The sequence below is a fragment of the Cladophialophora immunda genome, assembly GCF_000835495.1.
Source record: "Cladophialophora immunda strain CBS 83496 unplaced genomic scaffold supercont1.6, whole genome shotgun sequence".
NCBI classification, from domain to species: Eukaryota; Fungi; Ascomycota; class Eurotiomycetes; order Chaetothyriales; family Herpotrichiellaceae; genus Cladophialophora; species Cladophialophora immunda.
In genome coordinates, this window is record NW_015622546.1 from 3,396,642 (window position 1) to 3,419,775 (window position 23,134).

At 54.4% G+C, this 23,134-nt stretch overlaps 4 protein-coding genes across 4 annotated transcripts; all 4 read left to right on the forward strand.

Annotated features, from left to right (window-relative positions):
- Window positions 1–310: 310 nt before the first annotated feature.
- Window positions 311–1,510, forward strand: PV07_10635 (uncharacterized protein; the record flags this gene model as incomplete). Its single annotated transcript, XM_016397984.1, has 5 exons — window positions 311–456; window positions 511–519; window positions 574–583; window positions 643–687; window positions 752–1,510. The coding sequence occupies 5 exons, from the start codon at window positions 311–313 to the stop codon at window positions 1,508–1,510; spliced, it is 969 nt and encodes a 322-aa protein (XP_016245175.1).
- Window positions 1,511–1,915: 405 nt separating this feature from the next.
- On the forward strand, window positions 1,916–4,662 carry PV07_10636 (uncharacterized protein; the record flags this gene model as incomplete). The annotated part of the gene is made up of 2 exons (XM_016397985.1): window positions 1,916–2,585; window positions 2,777–4,662. The coding sequence occupies 2 exons, from the start codon at window positions 1,916–1,918 to the stop codon at window positions 4,660–4,662; spliced, it is 2,556 nt and encodes an 851-aa protein (XP_016245176.1).
- Window positions 4,663–15,667: 11,005 nt separating this feature from the next.
- PV07_10637 (protein btn1) lies at window positions 15,668–17,397 on the forward strand. Its single transcript, XM_016397986.1, has 2 exons — window positions 15,668–15,889; window positions 16,000–17,397. Exons 1-2 carry the CDS (start codon window positions 15,775–15,777, stop codon window positions 17,211–17,213), a joined length of 1,329 nt encoding a protein of 442 aa, XP_016245177.1. The 5' UTR covers window positions 15,668–15,774; the 3' UTR covers window positions 17,214–17,397.
- Window positions 17,398–20,121: 2,724 nt separating this feature from the next.
- Window positions 20,122–23,104, forward strand: PV07_10638 (uncharacterized protein; the record flags this gene model as incomplete). The annotated part of the gene is made up of 2 exons (XM_016397987.1): window positions 20,122–20,185; window positions 20,355–23,104. 2 exons carry the CDS (start codon window positions 20,122–20,124, stop codon window positions 23,102–23,104), a joined length of 2,814 nt encoding a protein of 937 aa, XP_016245178.1.
- Window positions 23,105–23,134: the final 30 nt, after the last annotated feature.

The window sequence follows — 23,134 nt, forward strand, 5'->3', positions numbered from 1 at the left end:
CGTGCGGAGTACGGAGATTGCTGACCCCGGTGCCCCGCACCGGCCCCGCCCCCGCGCAGCCCTCAATGTTGGAGAGAATCATATCCGCATGGAAGCTCTTTCGACAAACACCCACCAGCATCCCCAGTAAAGGTCTAATATAAGCCACTTTCCGAGCCTCGGGTCTCTATCTCGGCCTTTGCGAAACTCGGACTGCCAATGATTTTGTACTGTCCCGCGCGTTGACTTTCCAATCATCAGCAATCTTGAAAAGCAATTATCAACTACTCTAGGCCGCAGCGTTACCGGGAATCCCTCCCTGACAAGCAAAATGTCGGGCGCAGTGCATGACTTCTACCAACATCCAAGCAAAGTCTCAACTTCTAGCGGGGCAACAATCAATTTCCATGCGAGAGGGTTGAGTGGGCTTTCGCGGGGTGATGTCGTGCTTGTCCTCCTGCACGGCTACCCCCAATCGTGAGTTGTCGGCCTAATTTCGCGATGTCTATCCCTCGGTACTGACCATCACAGGAGCTATATGTCTGTGCACCACTCCTGTCTCAGGGTTACCGACTAACGGCTAGTGCCATACAGGTTTCGATCGGTACAACCGTGTTCCACCCCTTGAGGAAGGCACTAAATGTACTGATGAATGAGCCCTAGTTGATACCTCTTCTGCCTCCCGAGCTGCCGCTTTTTGTTCCAGATGTAGGCTCTGAGGATTTTAGGAAAGAGAGCATACACTGACCTCGGCATTTGGCTTCACTTCTAGCTTCCCGGGTATGGTGACAGTACAGCCAATAGCTTGCGACACGATAAAAGGACGGTTGGAAATACCGTCCTGGAAGCCCTGAAAAGGAGCCTTCCGAGCCAGGGAGATGAACGCCAGAAGATAATCATTGCAGGACACGATCGAGGCGCACGGGTCTGCCATCGTCTCGCCGTTGATGCTCGAGATACCCCCTCGTTTGAAATAGTCTCTGTGATCTTCCTCGACATCGTCCCCACGGCAGTCCAGTGGGACACGTTTGGCAGCTCCAAAAGTGCGGCCTCCAGATTCCACTGGTCGTTTCTCGCAAATGTGGAGATCGCCACCAAGCTCATCACCAGCCATGGCGGAGGCAACTGGTGCTCCGAGCTGATCCATCGTTGGGCTGGTCGCAACGAACGAAGGAGGGCTAGAGTTCTGAATCCAGAAACCCTGGCTGTCTATTGCCGTCATTTTGACAAGGAATCTGTCGTCAGGGCTAGCTGCGAGGATTACCGTGCTGGGGCTTTCGAAGATGACGACCTCCAGAGAGAGGATCAAAAGGCTGGCAACAAAATCAGGATCCCGACGTTGGTGATCTACTCGGAATCATATATCGGAGCCGCTTACAACGTGGAATCTACATGGAGGGACTGGTGCGCGGATGGGACCAAGCTGGAGACCAAAGCCATAGGAGACGGCACGGGACATTTTCTCCCCGAGGAAGCTCCAGAAGAGACAGCCGAGATCATGAACATCTGGCTCAAGCAGTGGATAAAGTGATGGCCTATCTACTGCATCGGCCCCAGGACCGAGAAAACCAGCGTTATCTGCTTGGATTGGTCAAAACAACGTCATGGTCGATGAGCTGTCTTTAACCTCTATTCGCTGCTCCGGCCGGACCAACCAGGGCATTTAACAAACTGTTATTGTTTATACTGGGTATATAGCCGACATATACTCTCGGAATTGCACAATTACCACCCGTGGATGCCTTGCTTGTAGCCACGCCCCGGCGAAATGAAAGGTGTTCCCTGCCCACCCTCGATCCGTCTGGAAACGGAGAAAGGCGTCGGTTGTATTATTGAGGGCGCCTGACGAGAGTGTGTGTTTGTGCTATGCCCGAAGGCCATTTGTACTCTTCCGGTCCATGGATCCCATAACCGCAGGACTGAACGATAAGGTATCATGCCTGGAGACTTCCTCATTCGATTGACCCGCCAATTCAAGCTTTTGCCGGCTCAGAATAAGAACGGCGCTGCCAAGGTTCGTGACACTTACGAGTTTTTGGCGTATCTTGAAACACACAAACGTCTTCAAGATATTGACTTCCACTTGCTCTCTCCGCTGACATGTTCATATCTGCAATCTTTACTCGCTGACTCGACTCGACTCACTGTTGATGACAGGGGCACACTCTTCGAGAACCTGACGAGGCGCACAATTTTCCTGCTCGTCATGGACCGGATGGAGCACACCCGGCTCCGGGTCATACACAGCTACGACCAAGTTTCGAGACCTTACAACAGAGGTGCTTCGTGGCTCGTCCCTCCTCCTCCTCCGTACTCGACTTGGCCGAAATGTTGGACGTGCCAAGATCTCAATTTCCGTCGCAACCGAGAAGAATATACCAAGTATCCCATTCAGGTTGCGGTCGATGTCAGGGATCTCATGGGTTCCGCAGGCGCTGGCTGCGAGGCCTGCGCCACGCTGTGGAATTTGATTCAGTGGTTCCGTGGGGGGATGCATGATGTCAAGTCTCTTGTGCTGAGCTCGGTGAAGCCGCGGTCTCCTCTGGTGGTCTTTGTTGACCTTGAGAATGGAGACTCAGAGTACCTGGAGATTTACACGCGAGAGAGTATGTGTTTTGTGTTTGTTTCGTACCTTTTTGCCGCTTCATCCATTATCGCCCGCAGAGCCCAGTACAACTTACCGCGCTATAAATCCTCTATCTTTCCTCGTGCGTTTCCTAGCTATGCTTGACCGTTTCGGGTTCGATCACAGTACGACTACTTTCTGCGTTACGCATTGTGCTTACCTTCGTTGCAGATGAACCTGTGAAGTGGCCGATAATCGGTGCGGCTCGTGAGATATCACTGAATTCGTCGTCATACGCCTGTATGAATCTTGCTTCCCAGTGGATCAAAGAATGCACAGATACGCACGCTGATTGTCGACGGCGTTCCAGACACCCGCTACCCACGCGTGTCATCAATGTCGGCTCAGATGTTCAAGATCCCTTCTTGTATGAATCCCGCGGCGAGGAGGCCCAGTATATCGCCCTAAGTCACTGCTGGGGTGACTCGGTTGCATTAACCACCACCAAGGAAAACCTTGCCGACAGAAAGAAAGGCGTCCGTATGGATGACCTTCCAAGGACTTTTCAGGATGCTATCACCGTCGCACGTCGTCTCAATATCGAATATCTCTGGATCGACTCTCTGTGCATTATCCAGAATGATTCTGAAGACTGGGACAAAGAGGCAGCCAAGATGGCGGACGTCTATGCCGGAGCCCACTTCACAATCGCAGCTGATGGAGCTGCGGACTGTAACGGCGGTCTCTTCGTGGGTGGGGATCAGCGAAATACAGAAGTCAAGTATCATTCCGCCCCGGGCGTCTGGGCGAGCAGAAGCAGGATTTACATTCGAAAACAGATGGTACGGACAAGTTCAGAAAGCGTCTCACATAGCATTGGCCCGTCCGGTAGAAGCAAACTGAATACCCGCGGCTGGGTCCTGCAGGAGCGCATTCTTTCGCCACGCACGCTCCATTTCACAGCAAGCGAAATGTCGTGGGAGTGCGTGTCGAGTCTGAAGTGCGAGTGTCAAGTTGAGGCAACCAGCAGCTTTGCAGTACAGACTTTCGAGCAGAAATATGTCAAGGATCACGTCAAATGTATTGCCGATGATGGCACCATTGACGTCTGGCCACACCTGGATTGGTCCAGCGTGGTAGAGTCGTACACAACGAGGGACCTCACAAAGACTTCGGACCTTTTGCCGGCACTTTCAGGGTTAGCAGCCGCCATGTCCAGATGCACCTCATACTCGTACCTCGCTGGAATCTGGAAAGAAGAGCTTCCGTGGGGCTTGCTTTGGGCCACCGAGGTCTGGGAACGACAGCATGATAAGATCTTTACCGTCAAAAGACATCATGAATACTACGCCCCGTCTTGGTCGTGGGCATCTGTCACCGGCTATGTTCGTTACAGAGCAAGTCCGACAGCTCTGGGAGGCCAAGGCCGCATGCATTCTGCTATCTCCATCCTGGAGACGCACTGCGAGCCTGCTGGTCCCAATCCATACGGCCCTTTGCGCAGTGGGTTTATGAAAGTATCAGGACCGGTAGTCCAGGTCCGCATCTGGCCAACAACGCGGAGTAAAGTCCACGGACTCAATCTAAGTCACTGGGATGTTCATCCGTCTGTGCGGCCTGATGAGGACAACGCCTTCCTCATTGTTAGCGAAAGGGACATCAAACATGGAACCGACGAGAAACACAGTGATAGTGGGTTTCCCGAGCCAGAATTCCACATGGTGCCGGACGTCCTTCTCGATGACTCCTTCAACGACCAAAGCCGCGACATCAATGCCAAAGGACCGGTGGCAGTCATCTACAATCGCCGCAACCATGCAAATTCTGCTAACCTAGACGAAGAGGCGCATTGTCCCTACAGCGTCCTGGAACCCGACATCAAAAGCCATGATTACGGTGTGGATGCCAGCCAACCCCATCTGTTGCTTCTGACGGTGTACTGGGAGCCTAGCGAGAGCCGAGATGACGGCAAGCAGGATTTCTGGGCTATGGTGTTGAGAATGGTGCCGGGAGACGAGACGAAGTGGCAGCGCGTAGGCATTATGCGGAGTTTCGGGGGTTATGGTTGGAAGGAGTGGCAGCAAGTTTCCAGTCAACGGGAGGTAGTCATCGTATAGGAAACATTCTGAGAACAAAATTTGGCATGAAGTGTGCCAGACAGTCTGTCTTAGCTGCAAGAACCACTTACCAGGTTCCTCGCATCAGATATTTCTTTACCAACCTGCAACTTCATTCCTTCGATCCTTCTTTGGAGACGTCCACCCCGGCAACTCTGAGTGATTTTCGCGACGTCGTCCTCCACTTGACAGGAGGCCCCTCAGTCAAATACGTGTCAAGTCTCTCTCTACCAACCCACAGAAATCCTCAACTCCTACATCACCCTGTCTCGCCGATATTTCCTACGGGACGTTGATTTTGGCTCTTAAGATGTTGCATTCAAATATTTTCATTGCATTACCCTTCCGGACTCATCTTCCTGCTCATTCGTTGGCCGTTCCCGGCCATCTAGCGCACTATCGAGCGACATTCCAGGGTCTACCCTCAAGCTCCGTAACCCTGCATGCCTGGTTGTCCAAGACGCAACTGCCCGAGGTCTGCTTCAGCGATGTTGATAATCACGACCGATCTCGGTTAGACCAAGGCCGAGTATCGGCGTCAGTAACCAATCAACAAGTAGATTGTGTCCGGGCCGCAATCGGCGCCGATGCCACTTCAACCAATCAAAGGACGATCACAGGAATGACCCGCCAAAAAGCCTCCTCACTCCACAATCTCGTCTCCTAGACTGTTGCACTTGGTCGTCTTTGGGTATACGAGAGCCAATCCTGCTTAAGGCCTCTACCCTGCCGGAGCTGTCACTGTTTAAGTGCTCTGGGCGGCCCGATGTGCATACTGATTGTGGACAGGTGGATATCCCCTGCATGGAGAACATCAACTCAAAATGCTTCAAGACGCTGTTCGTCTCTTTCTAATGGGCAAGACTCCTCTCGCTTCCGTTTCTTCTCGCCAAAAAGCTCAGGAACAAACCTTCGAACCTCAGTAAAGTGAGCTTGACTGAGATAGTGACCGACGACTTTCCCTTGTCGCAAGCGTTTCCTGCGCCTTGAGCGAGACAAATCCAGCAAGCACCAATTCCATCGAAGAGGGAAAATGACTCCCAGCGCTGGGATATCTCCATCCTCCGATGCCACCTCACCCAGTAAGCCCGACGGCATAACGGGCCAGCTCTGCACCTGGATCACGAGCACCAAACTGTCTGATATCCCCGACCATGTCATCGAGCGCGCCAAATACCTGATCCTGGATGGCCTTGCCTGCGCGCTGGTAGCGGCGCACCTTCCATGGTCTGAGACCGCCGTGAAAGGCGTGTGCACCATGGAACCTTCGGGTGTCGGCCAATGCACACTCATTGGCTGGGGGAGGGAGAAAAAGCTGTCCCCCGTGGCGGCTACCATCTTGAACAGCACATTTATACAGGGGTTTGAGCTGGACGACTACCATTCTACGGCCCCTTTACACTCGAATTCCTTGTTGATCCCGGCGTTGCTGGCTTCGGTGGAGGCCGCACCCTCGAGCTCGAATGCCGCCGACGCCGCCGATGGAACGCTCTCCTCCGGCGCCAATTTTCTGCTGGCCTACATCGTCGGTTGTGAGGTTGGACCACGGGTTGGATTGGCCCTACATGGTGCCGACTTACTGAGCCGGGGCTGGCATAGCGGCGCCATTCAGGGGCCCTCGGCGACAGCGGCCGCCGTTGCTTCGTTACTTCGACTATCAGGCGCGCAGACCGAGTGGGCGTTGGGTACGGCGTGCACACAAACGGGCGGCCTCATGTCTGCGCAGTTTGGTTCCATGGCCAAACGAATGCAACACGGCTTCGCCGCGCGGAACGGCCTGTTTGCCGCGTTCATGGCCAAGGAGAATTACACGGGGATCCAGGAGGTCTATGAGGTCCCCTACGGCGGCTTCTTGAGCTGTTTTGGCCAAGGCGCAAATTTCGAGCCCAAAACCCTGCCCGAAGAGCTCGTCAGCGGCCTCGGCTCGCGCTGGGAGCTCGAAGGGATCCGCGTGAAATTGCACGCCGCCATGGCCGGCCTGCACGGGACAATAGACACGGTGGCGGGTTTACAGCGCTCGCATCCCGAGCTCTTCGCACCGGAGAACCTGACCAACATTGAGAGCATCGTCACGCAACACGCACGGCCCGCGTTCGAGCATGGCGGCTGGATCGCGGACCCGACGCAGCCGCTGTCGAGCGTCGCCGCGCAGATGTCGATTCAGTACGCAGCCGCCGCGCAGCTGGTCGATCGCCAGGTGTCGATGGTGCAGTTTGGCGCATCCCGCCTGAACCGGCCTCTGCTGCGCGAGTTGATGGGCAAGGTCACGCCGACGCACAACAAGGCCTTCGATGCGACCAAGACGTCCAGGTGGCAGACGGTGGTCACGGTCAAGTTTGCCGACGGCACCGAGGTCCAGGGTCGCGTCGAGGCGCCCCGGGGCATCAAGCCGCCGGTCAGCAACGAGGATATCGTGAACAAGTGGCGGGAGTTGACAGCAGACATTCTGAATCGTGAGAGACGCGATGCGATCGAGAGGTGTGTCCTGTCCTTGGAAAAGACTCAGGATGTGAGAGAGCTCGCGGCGTTGCTGGAAGAGCCGGTCAAATGTCCCATTGATGTTTGAGTCAAGCGGCTCCATCTTGCTATTGTGTTTGGAGAAGAAAATAGCCATCGTCTCTTCTCCTCCACAGATGATATGGAAACAATCCGGGTCGAAGTTGATATAGAGGAAGCTAGGCCCGGTGTGTTGCCGTCTAGAAAGCTTACATTCTCTTCCTTGTTACAGTTTCTTCTTGTGCTAGCCTAAAAGGCGGTTCTGTCGATGCTGCTTTGAGACAAAGACCTCCAAAATGATGTCGTCATCCAGTACATTACAGGTTCAACGGTTCAGGTGAACTTGCTCATGGGTCAGGCGATTTGATGGGATGTCGTCCGACAATTGATGAACATCGGGAGTACATTTATTTGTGCAGGAGAACAAGGCAGAACTCTCTTTTGTTATCTTTCAAGTTACTTCTGAAAAAATAGCACAGGGGTATGTTCCTGTGGTGCCTCCAGCAGAAATCATTACTACTTCAGGATCGAGGAACAATTGAGAATCCCTTCGCAAGAGCCCCACATGAGCTTCCTCCTTGATTCCCGCATACCCATTTACAGAATATACCTGAAAGCCAGATGCTGGTCACCCTCGTCCTCCAAGCTCCGCTCAGCGTGCGGATGAGGTTCCCCAGAGGCGCGGTAACGCTCCACCTCGGCGTCCTTGCGCCTGTTCTGATATCTCATCCAGAAGATACACGACACCGTCATGACAATCGCGAGAGCCAGCATTCCCAGGACGATGGAGTGTCCCTTGATGAAGCGGGGCGGGTGGTCGTAGACGTGGGTGCCCATGATGGAGAAGCATTGACCAAAGATCTCGGCCATGGCCCAGGTGGTGCCGCGCTTTGTGAAGCCGCAGGTGTTGATGCCGAGCCACGAGGTGAGCAGGATCACGCTGGGGTAGAGACCCGCTGTGATCAGGCAGGTGGCGAAGATCAGGACCGGGACAGAGCGCACGGAAAGCAGGATGATGTAGCCGATGCAAGAGACTGACAGGGTGACGACGAGCAATGGGCCCTTGGTGTTGTATCTGTCGGACAGGAAGCAGATTGCAATCAGGAACACCGCGGCACAGGCGTAAGGAATCACAGTGAAGAGCTGCGCCTTGTCTACAGTGGATATCAAGCATTAGCAGCGGCACTGGCAAGCATGAAAGGGGAGGAAGAATAAGGAATGGAAGAGGGCGTGGCGTACCTGCAGAGTACCCGAAAGATTTGACAAACGTCGGGAGGAAATTGCCCACGGATGCAATACCAAGTGCCACGCCGGCGTTGATGACGGCGAACATCCAGGATTTGGGGTCTTTCAGACACGTCCAGACTTGCCTCAGATCGACGCTTGCCCCGGTGGTGTTATAATCCTTGGATCTCTCAATCGCGAGTTTGAGCTCGGCCTCGCTCAGCAGCCACGTTTTCAGTTTTTTCATACGGTCGGCAAAGTTGGGGATAACCAGAATGACAGTGATGCCAACCGCCACGGCTAGGACGCCTTCGATGATGAAGAGCCACCTCCATGGGGAAAGTCCAGTGCTCTCCAGTGTTAGATGCTTCTGGATGCCGTAGGAGATGAGCCCCGAGAAGGCACCCGCAACAGTGGCAGCAGAGTAGAAGACGGCTGGTTCGGCACGTCAGATCCGCCAGAACAGCTCAATGTCGAGGGACTCACCACTTCGAGAAGCAAGTTCGTTTCTCTTGTACCAGAAAGACAGGTACAGGCCCAAGCCCTGAATGAACGCCTGCGCACACCCGATGAGGATTCTGAGCACCAGGACAGTGGCATAGTTATGGGCGCCGCCAATGCTGGCACAGAAGGCACCAAAAGTCAGCACACCACCGCCGATCAACGCTGGTGCTGTCACCCAAGGCAATCTGAGACAGACGTTCCCCGGAAACATGCAAATGATGTAGCCGACAAAAAACATGGTCTGTTTTCTCGGGCATCGAGAAAGAATCGTTAGTCACTCTGCACTTCTGGGTCAAAAGGGGGAAAAGAGGGTAACCCACCAGGCAATTATAAAACTCATTCGGAGTGAGGGATAGATCCTCTTCCAAGCCCATTAGCCTAGCATTGCCGATGCAGTTGCGGTCGAGGTAAGCGACGAAATAGATGAGGGAAGCGAGCGGGATGAGGATCAAATCCAGCTTGAAGACGAGACGTTTCTCCTCTCGCTGCTGGAGTTGATTTTGTTGCTGGTGTCCAACGAAGGCATTGCTCTTGACATGTGTATAATCTGCGGCATCTTCTAGCATCTCAATGTTGCTACCAAGCCCATGCTTAGAAAGATCGGGAGTGGTTGAGTCTTGCATACTGGGCAACGCTGGGAGGGTGACTTATACTTGTCCGCAGAGAGACACAGTGAGACAAGTAGCTGTTAAATTCTAGAACCGTGGGAGAGGCAGGATGGAGAGAAGGAAAGGATGTCGTATGTGATCCAACGCCTACCTGAAAGGGGGGATTTTATAACTCTTCTGCGACCTGCCCAGGCTGGGGTCACTTGGCATGTCCGATATCATGCGGTTTCCCGAGTCTGGAGGTTCCCCAGAATATAGCACCATTCATCCCGCCATGTACCTTTCCAATCGTGGGAAGAGAAGGGGGTTAGTTGGTAGACGGGTGACGGAGATGTGCCAGTGCGGTTTGTTGAGAAGTTCTCTCAGAGCCAATGGACGTCCCCGACGCTGATCGGCCCGATTTGCGGCATTGTATCTGATTGGCTCCACCCTCCTCTCAGCCTTGGCCAGCCGAGGAATCTCCACTCTCCGCACTGAAGTCCCCGGACACCGACGCTTCTTGCAGGTCTTCTCACTTCGATTCTTCCTCCTCCCTATCATAGCCTTGGAGCTGTATTGGACTACCAGCTGCTCGCTGCTTTGTCCGCCAGTTGTCTTCATCGGAGCCAGTCCAGACTCTACGGCCAAAGGCCTAGCAGAACTTTACCAGGACGAAACTCTCCCCACTTCGTCCCCATCTTCAACTGTCCTCGACACTACCGGACGAGAATTGAGTGATGTGAATCTAGGATGGAACCTCATCCGGGCAATTCCAGTTCAACCTTCGCAGCTAACAGTCGCCCGCTAGTGCCTCTGGCGTCACGTGGCAACATCGAGACAGCTCCATCTCAACGGTACTCGGCCCCTGGAAAGCGCAAGCGAGTTGCATGTAGAGAATGCCGCCAAGGAAAAGTGAGTGGCTGCGGCCTCGTCCTCGCAGGATCTCCGATCACAATCTCAAACTACAACATTGTATGTATAGAACTGACAGGTTCGCCAGTTACGATGCGAGAGCACCAGTCTTCAGCAAGTCTGCATAAGATGTCGAGATCTCGGCTTGTCATGTGTCTATGACAATGACTATAAGAGACACAATAAACGAGTGTGAGTGCAGTGCCACTCCTCGATGACACCTGCCACGGATTTCCTGACGAGAACAGGAAGCTGCGAGAACTCGCAGAAGAAGTAGAACGACTCCGAGCAGCCCAGCCTCACGTCGCGAATATATCCCCGCCGGCCTTAGACGATTCCTACTCGCCGCTGGACCATGAGAAAACAGATTGCCCGGTTCCAGCCTCCTATAGAACTCGAAGTGGCCAGGTAGACTCGAACTCCTCACCACTCTTGACGGACGCGCACTTTCGCGAACCACAAGCTCCTGCTCAAGTACAGCTGCTCCCAGCAGTCAACTCGCAGACACTCGGCAACGTGACTCTCACATCTTCTCAGATAGACAGGCTGTTTCAGACGTAAGTACAGACCGTATGAACAACACAGCCGCTCATGGGTGAATACAGTTTCTTTTCCCAGTACCACCCATTCATGCCCTTCGTCGAGACAGATGGCTCACCTGATGATTATTATACAAAATGTCCACTACTTTTCTGGACTATTATTGCCATTGCATCCAGAAGAGATGAGGAAGAACCTACTATGCTCACCAGTCTTTCGCAAGCTGTGCAAGACCTGCTGTGGCTGACAGTGCCCAAAGTTCCGCATTCTCGCCTTGAGCTGAAGGCCATGATCTTACTCTGTCTCTGGCCATTCCCCACTTCTTCCATGAGCACCGATCCATCTTACATTCTGGCATCAGTTGCGAAGACCAGTGCAATGCACATTGGACTACACAAACCATATTTTGTCCAAGACTTCTCACGAGTCAAATTTCGATTTAGTCCCGAGGAGCTGAGGGACGCCCTGCTGGTGTGGTCAGCATGCTTCATTGCGGCGGAAAAGTACTGGTTATGTCTTTGTCCTGATATATCATATATCTAACAGTGTCTCTAGCATAACATCTTACATTGGACAGTTTCCTTTGTTTGTCACCGACGCTACACTCGATATGATCTGCACTTCCGACAACCACGGTAATCTCCCTCTGGAGATTTACCATATGGTTCTTATAACACGGTTTTGCAATCGCTTTCACAGAGTGATGGCGAGCCGAGAAAGACGGATGGCCAGTCTTGGAGAGAATGATAGCGGAGTCCTGCTGCCTCTATATGAGTCCGAACTGAAAGACCTCCGGTGGGTGCTTGGACCAGACTTGTCCAGTGAGTTACAGCTCCAGCCCGGACGCACTCTCATTCAGGAGCCTAATCTAGACACAGAAACGAACGAAATCGTGTTTCTTTATGCTACACTTCAGCTCCGGAGCTACTATTTCCTAGAGCGTTCTCACCAAGCAGCACAGAAAGAATATATCCTCAAAGCATATCGTGCAGCGCTGAACATCATTTGGAAGTGCCAGGAGAGAGAAGCGCATTCTAGGCTATTGACCTGCGGTCCAAAAATTTTCACCCATGCACTATCTGTTGCTTGTAATTTTGCCTTGAAAGTCCTTCGCAGTGGCTTCTATCCGCAGTTCGTTGACGTGGACGAGGGACGCAAAGCATTCAATCTCGGTATAAGCCAGGTCAGGAAGTGCTCCATTGAAGACAACGATCTACCAGGAAGATATTCAAAGATCCTTGCACAACTTTGGGGGGCCACGGCGGAACCCAATACCCTGCAACCAGAGCTCAGGGTGAGAAGTCGCCTGGGAGCTAGCCTGCTCCATGATACCCTCTGGAAATGGAGAGAAAATTTTGGAGGACAGCCTTGTGCTAGAACCGCCACAGCCACTCAGTGCGAGAATGGGAACACTTCATCGGATGCCTCGTTGGACATCAACACTCAAGCCATCTGCGCTCAAAGACCCGGGGAACCAAGCCTCAACCCGGACCCTTCCATTGCTCAGATCGATACAGGCCCTAAAGGACCAAACGCCCCGATGCTATCCCGTTCCACGTCAATGTGGCTCGAAGAAATTGGAGAGATGGACATGGGGTTAGTTGATGAGAATAATAATCAGTGGTTTTGGAACCAAAGCGGAATCTCGACTTTGATGGCTACAGACCTGGACGACATGGAACTGCATTCGGACTACATCTTCAACACCCAGCGCGAACAGGAGCCTCCTGAATGACGACATCCCCCTTTCTATGTACCAAGCTTGAATAGAGATGGATCTTCTTTGAGGAAGTTGGACCATCCTTTGTAGCCATTGCAAGCTCGGTATCCGAGCATAGACGAGAGGATGGATTATGCACAAGCCGCCCTCGTGGTTTCAGAATATAGTTTTTGCTGGTTCCGATGCTTTGCACCAAGGGCATTTGTCCCTGCTTGGTGATTCAATTCCAACCAGCAGGTTAGTGGAACCTTCTTCTTCCCGTCCTCCATCGAATAGACACAGTGTTTGGGATTCAATACCAGACGAGCCCAGACTCTCTTAGTTCCTCTCGTCTGTGAGCAAAAGATCGTTTGCCACCGTCAATAAATACATCTACCAAGTGGCTACACATGGTAGTAGGATTCACCAATGCTATATAGTCCGGTAGCGGGCCGAGTAACGGCTCTGTATGCTGTGAAAAATCGGTTCAAACCCAGGCCGCATTGCGGCCGGAGCCTTCGCAAGCGCTCCGGATCTTTATACCACTGCTTCTCCACCTGGATACCCCGCTCACTGATACGCCTTCAATAGAACAAGGGGAGCCAGGCCAGGAATGGTGACAATGTGGGAGTGAAGGCCCAGAGCCAGTCGGTTTATGCCTACAAGCAGGACACCAATTGTTGTGCTGTCTAGTGAAGTTGGTCCCTTCAGCAGTTGGTTCCACCTGGAGCTTGCATATGCATTTTGGCATTCCTCCGGAGGCAAAGCGGACCGAATAGACTGGTTGAGCCATATACAAGACTTGCAACGTAGGCAATACGCCAGGATTTTCATGAAAAGAGGCCAACGCTCTTCCCCAAGTCGAGCGACGTGATCAAGACCGTTCACAATCCAGCAACGCAATATAACATTAAACCGTTTGCACAATCTTCTCAAGAGTACTGTAATTGATTTCATCATGGGAAGCGCAGCGACACCCGCAAACATTCAAGGTTCTGCTCAGACCTTCGATGTCATCGTCGTGGGAGGCGGCAATGCCGCCCTTGCAGCGGCGATCTCAGCACACGACAACGGCGCTCGTGTGCTTGTTCTAGAAGCCGCCCCCAAGGAAGAACGTGCCGGCAACAGTCGCTTTGCAGGCACGGTCTTCCGGGCTCCGCACAAGGGGATGGAACATATCAAGACCTTGCTATGTGAAGAGGCCATGGACGACACGAAGCTCTGCACCATTGGCCCCTACACGGAAGAGATGTACTTCAGGGATCTTTCCAAGACTTCCCACGGCCGATTGGACAAGGACATCGCGGACGTTCTGGTCAAGCAGGGCTGGGAGACGCTGGAGTGGATGAAGTCCAAGGGACACAAGTGGGAGTTGATGATTCGGAAGTATCACAACGTGGATAACCTGGCTGCCCGAGGGGAGATTATCAACATCAACGCCGGCGCCGCGGTCATGGCTGTTGGTGGCGGCGTAGGGCTCACAGATGCGTGGTGGACCGCAGTTGAGAGCCTCGTGCCTGGAGGCAGAATGACTCTCTGGTACGACAGCCCGGCCCACGACCTCATCACGACCGGAGACACAGTGCACGGGGTCAAGGTCCGGCACCGCGAGGGATTCACGGACGTCTACGGCAAGGTCGTGCTCGCCAGCGGTGGCTTTTCATCCAACCCAGCCATGCGCCGCCAATACCTCGGAGAAGGCTGGGACCTGGTTCTCGTGCGTGGAACCAAATACAACATGGGCACCATGCTCAACCGCGCCGTCGCCGCGGGTGCTCGTCCGGTTGGCCACTGGGGGGCCGCCCACGCATCCCCCCAAGACGCCGACGGGCCTCTGACGGGCGACATCAATGTCTCCGTGCACATGCCACGGTACGCGTATCCGTACGGCATCACCGTCAACATCAGGGGCGAGCGATTCTTCGACGAAGGGGAGGATGACTTTGGCAAGACGTACGCAAAGACAGGCAAAAAGATTGCGGATCAGCCTGAAGCCCGAGCGTTCCAGATCTTCGACCAGCAGACCGTCCACCTCCTGCCCAAGCGATACCAGACCGCGACGCCCATCTACGCCGACACCATCCAGGAGCTCGCGCAGAAGACAGGCGTCAATGCCGCGGGCCTGCTCAAGACGGTCGAGACCTTCAACGCCGCCTGCTCCGGCGAGGTTGCCAAGTTCAACCCTACAAAGCTGGACGGGCTGAGCACGGCTCTCGCGGCAAATCTTCCCTTTCCCAAGACCAATTGGGCCACGAGGATCGAGAAGGCCCCCTTCGTCGCCTACGCAGTGGCTTGTGGTATCACATTCACATATGGGGGCATCGCCACGGACACCGAGGCCCGTGTATTGAACAACGAGGGACGACCCATGCCTGGCTTGTGGGCCACGGGTGAAATTGCTGGTGGTCTCTTCTATCACAACTACCCGGGGGGGTCCGGATTGACCAAGGGCGCCGTCTTTGGCCGTATTGCTGGTCGCGAAGCTGCTGCCGCTGCTTTGGGGAAGTCCGAGGCGGTGAAGTCAAACGGGGCGTAGTATAACTATAGCCATGTCAGTCACCGATACAATATCCTGGCTTGATCTTGATGTCAATGAGAAAGTGGCGGTGAGCTTGGGAGATAGTTTGTGGGCTATTTTATTTCGCTACGTTAGCAAGTCGCGCAAATTCTCCTTCTTTTCCCTCCATTCAAATTTTCTTTCGTGCCTTCGATTGGTGTGGAGTCTGTTACCTCCATCATGTCAATTAGTATATGAAATGTATGCCTGGCACGAGAAGAAGGTCTTCCACGAGATGCCGGTCACAACGATTACCCACTTGCTAGACCAAATTTGCCCATGGCGGAGTGAGGTTCTTCGAGGCTGAGCCGAGATTATGCCGAGCAGACTCAGCCTTGCAAGTGCCTTGTCGGAAAGCATAAAGCGGCAAGCCGGAATGTGGCTCCTTCAACTTTGCGCGGGGAATGATCATAGAGCGGCATGTGATCCTTATGATCGGGCTGCGGCGCATGTCACCAGGCTCGATATGCTCCTTCAGAAGACCACGTCTTATCTCGAGCGGCGTTGTCAGTCGCCCCTATATTCCATCGATCCTGTCCATACCCCCAGACAACCTGTGTCTATGGCGGAATAGTCATCACTGTCCAGGCTAGATGGCACTGCCTCTCCCAGGCTCCCCGTCGTCGTCCAGGGCTATCTTTCTTGAAAGGCTCAAGCAGAGCTTCAGCGGCGCAGACCCTCGAGTCTGTGTCGCTTTCTGGCTCTTTGGTAAGTCTCCAGTGCCTGTTTGGCAGCAACACTTCCATTTCACGTACCTGATCCCTGCACAAAGTGCGAAGTATGAAATGGATTCGCATGCTGAGATTCACGATGCGCAGGCCTGATCAACAATGTCCTCTATGTGATCATCCTCTCCGCTGCGCTTGACCTCGTCGGTCCCAACGTCCCCAAAGGAGTTGTCCTGCTCGCTGATGTGATCCCCTCGTTCGGGGTCAAATTGTGCGCTCCGTACTTCATCCATGTCGTCCCCTACTCTATCCGAATCCTAGTCTTCGTGGTGCTGTCCGTGGGTGGCATGCTGCTGATCGCCCTCACACCGGCTTACACAGATGGGGGAACAATCACTACCAAGCTGGCCGGGGTGATTCTGGCATCACTGAGCAGCGGCGGAGGAGAATTGAGTTTCCTGGGTCTCATCCATTACTATGGTCCTTTCGGCCTTGCAGCATGGGGGAGTGGCACTGGAGGTGCTGGATTAATAGGAGCTGGGGCATACGCACTTGCGACCACGACGATGGGCCTGAGCGTCGGCACAACATTACTGGCTTCTGCCTGCCTGCCCGCCATCATGCTGGTCAGCTTCTTCCTTGTCCTCCCCTTGGAGCCCCTACGTTCACATTCCAAGAGACATCACGGCGGCAATGCACTACTTCAAGATGACGACAGTGTCGAGCAAGAGCAAAGAGAGGGACTTCTTGCTTCGCCAGATGCAGTGAAGCCCCCCTTTTCCTTGAAATCCAGGATGTCGACTTGGTCGTTGTTTAGATACAACTTGACCCGGGCTAAAGGGCTTTTCTTTCCTTACATGCTACCACTACTTATGGTATACGTGGCCGAATATACCATCAACCAAGGCGTGGCGCCGACCCTGCTGTTCCCGCTTCAGAGAAGCCCCTTCAAGCACTTCCGAGCATTCTACCCGACCTACAATGCGACATACCAAGCAGGGGTATTCATCTCTCGGTCGTCAACGCCGTTTCTCCGTATCCACAATTTATACTTGCCGTCCCTGCTGCAAGTGGTAAATTTGGTCGTCTTGACGCTACATGCGCTGTTCGACTTCATCCCCAATGTGTACATTGTCTTTGCCATCATTTTCTGGGAAGGCTTACTGGGCGGCCTCGTCTACGTTAACACGTTTGCCGAGATCAGCGAAACGGTGCCTAAAGAGGACCGCGAATTTTCGCTATCAGCGACCACAGTGAGCGATTCGGGCGGAATTTGTATCGCCGGCTTTATCGGCATGGCGTTTGAAGTTTGGTTATGCAGTTGGCAGGTTCGGCATGGGAAAGACTATTGTACGAAGCTGTGACGCAAGTCAGAAAGGGTGTTTTATGAGGAGGTTTTATTTTGTCCTTTATGGGTGGGCGAGTACCTTGTACGCTACTCGTCGGTGAGGCTGTCTCAACATGAATAAGGTACCGCAGGCTGTATGATAAGTGTACTGCAATCTCTAGGAGATGTAGACCAGACATGCAAATCACAAGAATCAGCCATCCTACTGGGTAAAGTCCCTCTTGAATGCTTTGGGATTCGGAAGTAAGAAAAGCGCCATATCTGCACACAATCGATAGCGCGGAGAGCCACTCAAGGCGCAATGGAGCAATGTTCCGTGCCGGAAACATGGTCGAACCGTACGTCGGTAGTCAGAAACCTAGATTCGGACAGGTGCAAGAGAAAGGAGCAAACAATGTGTAACGGCTAGCGAAGGGGGGGGAGTGGACAAGATATAGAGACGACGGAGGCGCAGGCACATCTCCCTGGGATGATGAGCATCTGCCATTTGTTCTATGGACGGAAGCAACCAGAAACCACCCCGAGGTGTCACCATCACACTCCTCTCCACCCAGCACGCAGTTTCAACAGCATCGCCCACTACTGCTCCGGACTCCATGCGTTCTGCAAGGTTCAACTAACTCGAGGTACGAGCTTGTCGGCATGCCGAGCCGCAGTAGTGGAAAACAGGAACAAAGCTTCTTCTCCAGCCTTGCCAAAGTTTTTTTCTCGAGCTTGATATTAGGATTTACTGCTCCTCCGTTCGTTGTCTCTTGCTGCCTGCCCTCGATCCTTTCTTACAGAGAGCGGTGAGGCTGAGGATTTAGACCCTATTTGAGCAGAACTCTACACGGTACGCAGCCCAGCATTGGCCGCGTTCACCGCCGATCGGTAGGACCCAATCGCTTGAACCAAGGCACCGACCAAAGGCACATGGACAGAAGAAAAGCCATTGAATCGACAGTACATTGGGCAACGGAGAGGGCAGGTTGCAGGTTGCAGAAGCAAACAAAACCACCAAGCTTGGGATCTACAGCACATTGCGAACCAGGGCGCCATCTTCAACGAATCAAGTCCGGGCGATCGCCGCCTACTGAGATCGGGGAGCCAGGCACCTTGACGCGAGCAAAGAGATGGATTCCAACCGCGGCCCACGAGACCGACTGTTGAGGACGGCACGCTACGGCCGACCGAGTTCTGAGAGCGGACGCAACCCTCCCTTCCACGACGAAAGAGATCCGTCTCGGACACCAGACAATGGCGGACTTGATGACACGCGAGTATTGCAACCACAGCCTCAGCGTCAGCACCACGGACCATCGAGAGAAGGGTGGTTCGGGGGAAGGGGACTGCCAACAGAAAGCCGCCGATTCGAGGCTCAGGCTGATTATGAGGATGATGCCACAGGACCAGGTACGTGTGTGTGTTTTGTGTGTGAGTGAATACGCAAATGCTGTGCTTTGTGAGATTGTCAGCGAGCAAGGCCTCGAAGCCGTACCAATGAGAGCGGAGATATATTTACTCTGGGGGTTTGTCCAACCCAATGCGCGCCATTGCATGCACGTTCCCGCAAGTGCCCCTAGTTTTGTCAGCGTGCAGATGCTGGACATGTCATGCAACCGACAGAAACAGCCACGAGCAGCGCAGCGGCAGAAGCCTGGCCAGACGCAGAAGAGATAGCAGCAGCAGCAGCAGCATCAGCAAGGACCAGACAATCAGCACCGGCGCGTCATGTCCGGGGGTATAGACGCATCTTGATGATTATCGCCAGGTTGATGATCAGCTCTGCCTACCTACCTACGTACCTACCTACCTACACCGTCTTCCGACGCGAGGATGTCGCCTTCGCCCGCGTACCGCATCGGCCACAGGGACCCTGGTCAGGGCCCAGAACCCTTGAGAAGAACGCGACGTCATGGGCGAGATAGACTTTGCGTGGCCTTCCTTGGGTTGGGCAGGCGTCCCTTTAGCTAACGAGGAGGCGCATCCACTCGCCGGCACGCCCCTTGAGCCCTTGGGACGCCAAACGATCATGGCCCTTCAAGGGCAGGCCACCTGCAGGCTGCAGCTGCGCCTTTTCTGATCTGGCACACGGGATCCCTGTTTTGGGTGGATGAACCGGCCTCTCGAACGGCACCCTTGTTGGACTGGGTCTAGGGGCGGGCGAGGGGGGTGTGGATGACAACCCCCGTCAGTTGTCGCCTGGCTCCACCCGCTACTGACACTGACGAGCTGGGTACCTACCTGACCTACCTGACCTGCCGAGCTAGGTACCTGGGACCACCTGCTCCCCCAAAGGGCGGGTGCATGGGCCTGGGTACGGGCATGGAACCCCCCCCCCTAATGGGGTACCTTGGTACCTATACCTAAGCTAGCTCGCTCAGGGTCTGCTGGTTCCTTGCTTGCTGCTTGCTGCTGAGCTGCTGCTGGGCTGCTGCTGGGCTGCTGCTTGCCCCGGAAAGCTCGTCGGGGGGCGGCGCGCTGTTCTCTGGGCGTTCCACCTTTGCACCCAGATCCACCCCAAACTCGCTGGCGACACCGCATCCACACCATCACATTTGCGCATGATTCTTTCCATCTCCATCTCCATCCTCATCCTCATCCTCATCGTCCTCGTCCTCACCATTCATTCTCATCTTCCGCCCTTACAATCTTCACAGCGCAAGATGCACTATCCTCCACTCCGTCTCCTTTCCGCCTCCACACCATAACCAGCCCATTCTTGTGCTATGCTTCCCGCTGCCGCCACAGGCACCCTTTGCATGCTTCGCTAACGTCTGGTTCCTTTTTTTCCGGCTCCAGTCGCGGCGGTCTCCACATCGAATTCTGCGCAGCCTCCGCATCATTATTTGCTACACCAGCGTCTCCTCCCTGTTGATCACCACCCAGCAGTCCACCATCCTTCACCTCTACAAGGACGCTCTCAACCTCACAACCCGGCCACCATGGCAATGCCAGGCCACTCACCCGCATTCAACGGACCTTCGAGTCCTCCTCGGTCATTCACTGGTATGTCTTGACTCCTTCCCGAATCATTTCCCCTGCCATAATCAGGGAGCGCTATGTTGTGGGTGATCATGCGACGACTCATTCCTCCACGCTTTCACTCTCCCACACTTCACTCTTCTCTTCACACGTGGACTTCTATGCCGCCACCTTGTCTGACCTCTCTGTCTAGGCTACTCCGAACCTCCGCAACCTCCAGCAATGTACGGCCTTCCTCGCACCATGCTGCCGCCGTCTCCACAGCATTACCCTCCTCCACGATATTCTCAACCGCCTTTGACAGCGAACTCTGCTGCGATGACCGTCAACAATGGAGCTCCACTTCCCCATAAGAGGCCAGGAAGTAGCATGTCGATATCGTCGATGTTGGGTTCCGAACCAGAAAAGCCGGCCCATGAACAATATCACAGCCATGCCCAGCCGTCCAGACCACCTTCTGGCCAGCTCTCGCATCCAGGACCCTCCATGTCGCTGGGCGCAGTCATGTCACCGCCCCAGTACCCAACCAAACAGGGCCCGGGTGAATACTCGTACAAGCCAAGATCAAAGACTCCTGACAGGATGGCAGGCACAGCGCTCGGGGCAAGACCGCATCGTTCAAGTTCCGGAACCATGACCCAGCGACCAGGGCCATTTTACGAACCTCCGCGATCGGGACCAGTCCAGTCAAATATGAACCCGTATCCGGAACCAAGATATACGCCTCCTTTCGGTCCTACGGTAATGCCCAAGGATGAATTTGATGACCGCGCCCGTCGCACCAGTCTCGGTGGCATTCTGCAGCGACCAGAAAGTCAGCCCCCGCCGACCAACATCTCGCCGCCATTCCCGCCCACGTCACATCCACCAGCTCGACCAGAGAGTATACCTCCCTCTCTGCCGCCGATCGACCGGGCGGGGGGTCAACCAATGAGCGGTCACGATCCTCCACGTTCAAACGGGCTGACTGGGCCCTACGACACTCGTCCACCCAGCTTGCCGACTTTGTCTCGTCTTTCACAGGCGGGACCTCCACCACAGCCCGTGTCTATTCCCCATGAACGGCCGGCCGCTCAATCCCTCTCCCCAGAAATGAGACGCACTCATCTAAACGGCGGCGAGGGTCGACTGGCAGGAATCCTCAATCAACAAGGGGAGCCGATCTACGGCGCGCCAACCATGATGCGACAAGACTCTGTTCAGTCACTAAGCGACCGCTCCGTCCTTGGCGATCGCTTGCGCACTAACCGAGCCTACTCTCCTTTTGCAGGGTCTGTCGCGTCGGGGCCTTTGGAAGAACAAGTCCGGAAAGGCAGCGAAGAACTATCGCAACATAGAGCCATTCTCGGTTTGGCCAACGAATCGAAACGTGGAAGATATTCACCCGTACCCCAAGCGGTGCAAGGTGCACAGGCCCAGACCCCAGTACCGGATGCTGGCATCAAGACCGAGCACGGCCGAGTTTTTGCTGGTATTGGGAGTGGCCTGGGTTCTACATCTGCTGCTCCCACTCCCACACCGCAGAATTTACCTGCCAGCCCGTTCAAGCGGGATGAAGGCGGTGCTCGCCTGAGTGAGGAGAATCTGATGAAGATGTCTCGAAGCACCTCGGGGATCAGTAAACGCAACCGGAAGGCTCTGGATGAGGATGTTAGAGCGGAAAGCGATGTGGGTGAGGTGAAGAAGCCGGGCCAAGGGCGGGGCAAGAGAAGCAAATACTCGCATTCCTACAAATTGGACCTTGAGGACACCCCGCTGGGACAGCGAAAGAACGGGGCATTTTCCACCTCAAATCCTGTTCGACGAGGAGAGACCCCGACGTCCAATCCTGCGCAACTGCTTCACCATCCGCAGATTCCGCGTCCGTCGTCGGCGGCAGGACGAGCTGCTACATTCAAACCCAAGAAGGTGATCAGAATATCCTCGGTCGTGGCGCAGGCGCGACGAAACCCGCGTCGACATCTTGGGTTCTTCAAATATGAACCCGTCGTGGGTGTGCCCGACTTCGACCGGGCGCAGCCGCAGAAATTCGACGTTTCAATCCGGCCCAATCTCCTGCCTTCCTTCAAGGATCCAGATCACATCAACTGCACTTATACCGTCAAGGTGTCGAGCCTGTGGCTTCAACAAAAAGAACGGAATCTCATCGGCTGCGAACAATACCTCTGGGGGTCAGGTATCTATACGGATGACTCTGACCCAGTGGCAGCTGCAATGCATTCTGGGTTCATTCAGTCTGCCCACGTTGAAGATGCTCTTCTGAAGAGGCTCATTGACGAGCAGAATCCCAGAATCGAAGGTCTATCGGCGCCGGATACGCCAGCTCTCGTCCCAGAGGGCAAGGATCTTCACATCACTCTGGTTGTGCTGCCACAGTTGGAAAGTTACGCCGACAGTGTCCGCTTTGGGATCAAGAGTCGCAGTTGGCCTGAACTTGGTGCGGACAACTCGGCAGAACACCCAGCACCGCATGATGGTGTGAGTTTTATGGTTCTCAAAACTCAATTCATCGATGACGGCGTGATGAGCCGGCGCCTTGGGCGAACGGGCGAGGAGAGACGCAAGCGATTGCGGGAGGAATTGGCCGATCGCAAACGTGGGCTCGAACTTATGCAGGCAAAAATCGCCCTGGCCCAGGCTAAGGAGAAAGAGAGATTAGCCAAATTAAGTCGCCGCAGAAAAGAGCCACAAGTGGGTGGTGGAAAGACCGCTGCGAGGACAGAGGAGAGAACCTGGAGCAGTAAGGGTCTTCCGGATCGTTTGCATGAGGGAGAAGAAAAGGAGAATCACTTGCCTGCCAAAGACAACGCGGGACCGCAAGCGCAAGATGGGGGTGACGGAGACCGGGCCGCTGCGACGGAAGAAATAATGAAGCTTGACGGAGTGGGACAAAGCCCCGATTCGTGGATCAAGCAGCTCAACGACGTCGCTGCCACTGCTTAGAACGCAAGTAAACGGCGCCAGCACCACCAG

Excerpts from the sequence above, each read along its gene's own strand:
- PV07_10637 (XM_016397986.1), top strand. The coding sequence starts at position 15,775 with ATGGCACTGCCTCTCCCAGGCTCCCCGTCGTCGTCCAGGGCTATCTTT. Across the intron at positions 15,890-15,999 it reads TGTCGCTTTCTGGCTCTTTG|GCCTGATCAACAATGTCCTC; the intron begins GTAAGTCTCCAG and ends CACGATGCGCAG.